We start from the raw sequence: 6,471 nt of genomic DNA on the forward strand, positions 1-6,471 counted from the left end.
AAGATTTTTATACTGAATAGTGACTTTTTGTATAGCTAATAAAGCGTAACTCTCATATCTGAACTGAGTGCAAAAGAACAATGCTTAAGAGTCCTATTGCTTTTTTCAGTGCTGTGAGTAGCCAGTTCTTCTAAGCTGAGTGTGAAACTTCCTTAAGCATATGAGAGAAAGAGAGAGAGAGAGAGAGAGAGAGAGAGTTCCTGGAAGCCAGGAACCGGTAACATTCATGTCCAGGAGTAAAGACAACTGAAAACAAGAGAATTTCTCAAAATGAACCTACAAAACAAGAACAAATACTGACACCCATGCTACGGGCATGTTGCCTATAATATCCTTCTCTACCTGGTAAATAAACTAATGAATCTAAGTCCTTCAATTGGTCTTTTAGCCCTTTCTTTTGTTCGGATGAAACTATTTCAGTTTCCACTTTTAAGTATCTTCTTCAGGGAACATCTCCTTGAGCAAGGGAGAAATCCACTGAATCTGTATATAAGTAATGTCCCAAAGATCATCATCTTCCTTCTGCACCAAAATCTCACTCTCCTTCATCTTTGTGATAATCTTCCTCAGCAAATCAGGGACCAACTCCTTCAAGATTGCGGACTCGCCATATGGCCCCAAATTAGCCTTCATGCAGGTGTCCATCCTCCTCAAAACTCCGAGCCAGAATGTCCGAAACCCGGGGCTCTCTGAGATCTGCTTCAGGAACTGCAGGTACACATTGGTGAGGAACTCCATGGCGATCTTCAAAGTCCCTTCCATGCTCCGCATCTCCCGCTCTGCGTTCTCGCGCCGCGAGTACTCCAGCATCTTCTCGTGCAGGTCATCAACCATTGCAAAGATCACGAGATTGAAGCAGTTTATGCAGTTAGTTGAGGAGAACTCGAGGTCTTCAGCTAATGTGAAGCTCCTCTGGAGGGATAGGATGGCATGGTTCCTAATCTCTTCTCGGCGGGCCAGGCTGGTCTTTCGCAGCGCCTCACCTAGCTTGACAAACAGGTTCAGCGTAAAGTTTGAGGAGCCTAGGCCTTTTAAGTTGTCTTCAAATGAGGATGCACTGTAGCTGCTTCCCGCATCAGACAATCCGTTCTTGTGCCACTGGATCAATAGATTAACAGACTCGGACAACAGGTCCAGTATTTTAAGATTCTTCTCGAGCGGACTGTTCTTGAGCGCCACAAAGCCGAATGCACAGTCGATGCAATACGCGTAAGTCATCCTCGAAACATGTGTTCCGTCAGACATGAGCATGATCAGAGTCTCCACTCCCTGGTCATACGTCTCTGGATGTCGGCCAGTGATGGATAGCAAATGGAGGGCAGACTTCCATCCAAGCTGGGTTTGTAAATTTGCAGGGAATTCGATGAGCATCCTGCTAACTGACTTCGTTATGACCTCGCAACATGTGTCGAGAATTTCCTTGTCGAGCTTCCACATTAAATTGATTGACCTGAAGATAAGTTCCTCGGGGATGCTGTCCTGTTGAGGCACAGCGAGGAGCTTGAGACAGACCTTTAAGAGGCTCAACATGGCCTTCTCAGCGAACGGAACTGGGGAGAACTGAGGGAACTGAGCAACTGTTAACAGATTATCATGGAAAGAAACCCAGAATGTGGAGAAACGATGAAGGTTGGCCAACGCGATGGCGACGATCAGTTCCCAGCAGAACCCTACCGTCTCTTCTTCTTCAACGGGCGTGCTGAACTTTTGACCTTTACCAGCGGCTGCAAAAATTAGAGAACGCCCGAGGTTTAGTATGGTCTCGTTGGGAAGGCTCGAACTGTTAGTAAAGATGTTCCCGATCCGGCATTGCCTGATAATCTTCATGTTCTGCTCGAATTCGCTCAAACCAAGACTTACAGATTCTTCCGGGCTGTCGAGGGAGAGGAAATGCGAGAACCGACCCATCATACCGTAGTTGGGCTGTGCCCCAGGTCTGAAATCTTGGTTAGGGTTAACTATACCCGACTCACATCGCGTATCCATTGCAAGGTCTGATGATGAATTGGAAGAGGCATCTGTTTCAACCACCGATTGTGGAAGTAGCTTAAGCCTTTTCAGCTTCAACAAGCAATCGATAATATTCCTCCACGCCCCACGAATCGAGGACCCAAAGTTGTTTGCGATGGTAAAAACAGCGAGAGTTGCCATTCTTGGCTTTAAATCATGGCTAAAAGCGAACAGAGTTTCTTCGGGAGAGGCGTACGGGTTCAGGAACGTGGTGAATTTGCAGAAAGAAGCGAGGAGCTCGTCGAGCGTGTCTTCTAATCCATATTGAGCTATTCTAGCTATTGAAAATAACCCTTCGACACACTCGTGAAGAAACTCATCTTCATCGGCATGCTCAAAACACGCACAAAGAGTCGCCACCGATGGGCCTGCAATCGTTGCGAACATATCCCTACCCAACGTACTGTTAAAGTTGCACTGCACATAAGGATGGATAGTCTTTGATCTGTCCATCAGTTCTATCCATCTGCTCGGGCTCATCTCGATGGAAAGACCTGACTGGCCATAGAGCTTGATCGCGTTATTCGATATCGAGTAAAATAGCTCCGAGAGGTACTCTCTCGGGAGATCACTCCCCTCATTAATCCCTCTGTTGTTTCTAATGAACTCCTCCTCTGTCATTTTCTTCTTCACTTGGGGATTGTGTTGGTCAGTGTTGAGCATAATGAGAGAATAGCAAAGAACAAAAACTGCATCCTTGCTGACGAAAATCTCCGTGGACTGCTGATCGAAGAACTTCTCTGAGAATGCCTCGAGGACCCGCTGAATCTTCTGAGCCTCTCCGGGTAAACGGAATGTCTCCAGATAAGTTCTGAGAGCCGTGTCGAGAATCATGCCTGCGAATTCAAAAGTGTCTGTGAATTCCTTAAGGACTTGAACATGGAATTCATCCGGGTCGCCGAGATAATCCCCTATCAAGTTCTTATCGAGGCCTGGAGTGTAGCGGAAGAAGAAAGCAAATGCCTTCGGATCAATAGGGTCAGAGACCAGGCGGGAAAGCTTCAGGTACTCTAAACCCTTCCTTTCGTCATGGTTAAAATGGTTTCCCGCTATCATCATTTTCCGCTTCTGCGCTTTCCTCATTCTTGCTGAGTCCACCCAGTTCTCATCCTCGTCTTCGAATTTCTCTACCCAAAAGGGTCTGTATTCTGTGATTTCAACTGCATGTCGTGCTAATGTGCTCGAATTCTCTTCCCAGTTGATGTTATCTGCAATGTTGTGAATCACTATAACAAGCCCCTCGAACGCTTGGATCTGTAAACTCGTCAATGGAGTAGACGTTGGAAAGGCATGCTTGCACAGCAGCTTCCCCATTTCTTCGAAGACATTTCGGCAAGTGACATTGCAGTCGTAGTTCACATAGGCTTCGAATATGAAACTCGGTTGCCTACAAAAGTTTATGATTCCTTCGATAGCGACTTCCTGGAGTTGAATTGAGGTTGCGAACGTCGCAACTTTCAACAGAACAAAGCTGAAGAAAGCCTCCAACTGCAAACGGATAAACCTGAAAATTTAAACAGATAGCTCATTTATCCTGCGACTTTCATCATTATACGAGAATGATAAAGATCAGTAATTCTTCCAAGGTCAGAACCTGCGTAGGAAATGATAGATGCTCAATATTGTGCTGCAAATCATAGCCAAAACGAGTTGGCTTGAAGACATTCCATAATGGATCAAATGGTGAAACAAGTCATCCTGGATCATTCTTAGAAGCTTCGGGTGCTTCGCGATTGCATCTCCACTCAAATCAATCGCAGTATTGATCAAAACCAACGCAAATAGCTGGACATCTTCGTCGGTGGTGTGCGATGTGTTCCCTTCGGTTTCCACTATTTCCACCACATTCAGCAACGAGCACAGGAAATGGAAAATGTCAACCGTGCATCTGACTCCATATCCAGAATCCAAATTACCACCGACATCATCGGTCTCCGACTCAGAATTGTTATCCCCATCCCTGACTTCGATCTCAGGCAACCGTGAAAATATGATCTGGATCAATTCGTGCATCGTGTACCTTGCGTTTCGCTGAAGCAAATCCCCTCTGCTTGCCGATTGTTGCACGACTTGAAAGCACGTGTTGACGATGGTGCAAACGGCCTGATCGGAGAGAAAAACTGAGGCCCGGTGCTTCATGATGCTTGCAAGGACCTGCAAAATCCGCATCATGACCGCCACTTCGGACCCCGGATCGGTCCTCTCGAGGCGGCAATTCACGGTCGCGGTGACGATCGAGTTGATCGCGTCCTTCGCGCCAAGCGTCTTCTCATCGAACATCTCCAGCTTGAGCATCTTCAGGATTGATGAGAGAGCGACACCAGTGGCGGTGGCGGGGACCTCGTCGCTCTGGATGACGTCGAGGAAGGGGGAGAGGTAGATCGAAGGGTCGAGCGCCCGCCATTCCTGCTGGGGATTGAAGATGAGGGAGCGCAGGGATTTCAGGGAGTGCGCGATTGAGGAGTCGCATTGGTCTTCGTGGGTGGGGAGGAAGGGGCCGGCCGGGTCGAGGGGTCTGCGGATCACGGCGAGGACGGCGCCGACCTCGGTGTTGAGCATGCAGGAGAGGCCGAGCTCCTTCCTTTTGGATCGGGGGTCGGGGTTGTCCCTGGTGTCCTTGCATTGCGAGGAGTCCTCTTCTTCTGAAGCTCGTTGGGGTTGTTCTTCTGCCATTTGAGCGCTGAGGAGACAAGAGAGAGAGACAGCAAAACAACAAAAGAGGAAACGGTTGAGATTTTGAAAGACAGTTGGAGATGAGAGACTAAGGAGTGCTGTGAACTCTTGGCGGGTAATTCTTGGAATGGCCCATCTTATGTGGAGGACCACATCTGTCCCCCAACTTTTCCTCTCTCTCTCTCTACAGTGGCATCGTGCTTATTAAGAGTGATATAAGGCTCTAATTATTTGAGAAAAAGTATTTTTTAGAAAAATAATTTCCTTGTTATCCGGTGTTTGATCACTTAAGAAAATGAGTTCTGTGAAAAATTTATTTTAAATTCAGAAAAATCATTTTTTCTTTAAAAAATTGGAAATCATCATGATATAAGGAAAAAATTTCCTCATTTTCTGAGAAAACATTTCCCGTCAACTTAATGCTATGAGTCTGGTTCTACATCTACACACAGGAAGAGAGCTTATAGCTTAGATTATATAGACCTGGGACACGGTTGCGTTTTGACGCAGCTCATCACCTTGCTTTCAAGCCCCAAAATCCATCGCGTGCAAGGAGGAACCTGGCCAATTCCGCGTAGACAACAGTCGATAGTTTAAAGGAGAACGGAAAAACGAGGATGAAAAACAAACGAAGAAAAGGGAAAACAGAACTAATCTTCATAAGCGAGGACATGACAAAGGCGATGATCACAAGATTTCTTGATTGAATTTTTCTCGCGACATTAGTCTGGACATAAAATAAAAAGAATAAAATTGACCTAGATGTTAGTAATTGCATTGTTTCAAGTACAATTTAAATTCCTCCTACGCAATCTAGATCATACATTGCATGCATCAGAGTGATGCACAAGCACAGGCACGAGCGGCAAGCACAGCCAGAAGTTCATATTCCCATTTGCATTACAGACACAAATGCTCATGCACATTCATGCTGCAACGTAACATAAGAATAAGTAGAATTACCGGAGTCCCTGACCCTATAGGAGTGTCAAAAACCGAATCAGAAAACTGAACCGAACCGAAAAAATTCGATTTTTCGGTTCGGTTCGGTCACATTAAAAAACCGATATTTTTTTATTGGTTCGGTTTTTATCGGTTAACCGAACCGAACCGAACCACAAACCGATAAACCATTAAAAATTCGGTTTTATTCTCCCCCGACTCTCGTCTCCTTTGGCTCGATTTCGCGTGCCTCCCTCCAATCCATGGTGGCCCAGCTCGAGAGCCCCCAGCCCCCGCCCCAGCAGTAGCAGCAGCAGTCACCGCTGCAGCGACAGTGCGACCGGGACGGTGATGGTTCGCCGACCCGAGCGTCAACTTGGAGGGCGGGAGAGGAGTTGGGTAGGAGGCAGCAATGCTGGAGGTCAAAGAAGAAGCAGGCGAAGATGGATGCGGAGATGGAGGCGAATTGCAAGAGAGCATTTTGAATAAAAGAGAGTGGGTTTTATCCGCAGAAGACAGAGGAGAGAGAAAGGAGGAAGATGAAGTCGCTGGTTCAGCCTCATCTCCCGCAACCTCCCCCTGCCCCCCGACCTGCTGAACGACGTCTCCTCCATCTGCGACGACGTGGCGACGGGCGGCGACAACAGGGGCAGGACGGGGAGGACGGCGCGGGCAGCAGATGAATCCGGTGAGGGTTTTTTTTTCTCTCAGTCGTTGATCTTTTGGGGGTTTTTGATGATGCGAGCGTCCAGGAAGATGACGCAGAGAGGAAAAAGGAAATAAAAAAAATGCAAAAAACTAAAAACCGAACCGAACCGATTCGGTTCGTATTCGGTTCGGTTCGGT

General features: G+C 47.0%; 1 protein-coding gene across 1 annotated transcript; it reads right to left on the reverse strand.

Moving 5' to 3' along the window:
• Positions 1-246: 246 nt before the first annotated feature.
• LOC104440351 (ARF guanine-nucleotide exchange factor GNL2) lies at positions 247-4,683 on the reverse strand. Its single transcript, XM_010053292.2, has 2 exons — positions 3,605-4,683; positions 247-3,514 (listed from the first exon to the last, which is right to left on the reverse strand). Exons 1-2 carry the CDS (start codon positions 4,681-4,683, stop codon positions 430-432), a joined length of 4,164 nt encoding a protein of 1,387 aa, XP_010051594.2. The 3' UTR covers positions 247-429.
• Between the last annotated feature and the right edge of the window lie 1,788 nt (positions 4,684-6,471).

This window comes from Eucalyptus grandis, chromosome 2, assembly GCF_016545825.1.
Source record: "Eucalyptus grandis isolate ANBG69807.140 chromosome 2, ASM1654582v1, whole genome shotgun sequence".
Lineage (NCBI taxonomy): Eukaryota > Viridiplantae > Streptophyta > Magnoliopsida > Myrtales > Myrtaceae > Eucalyptus > Eucalyptus grandis.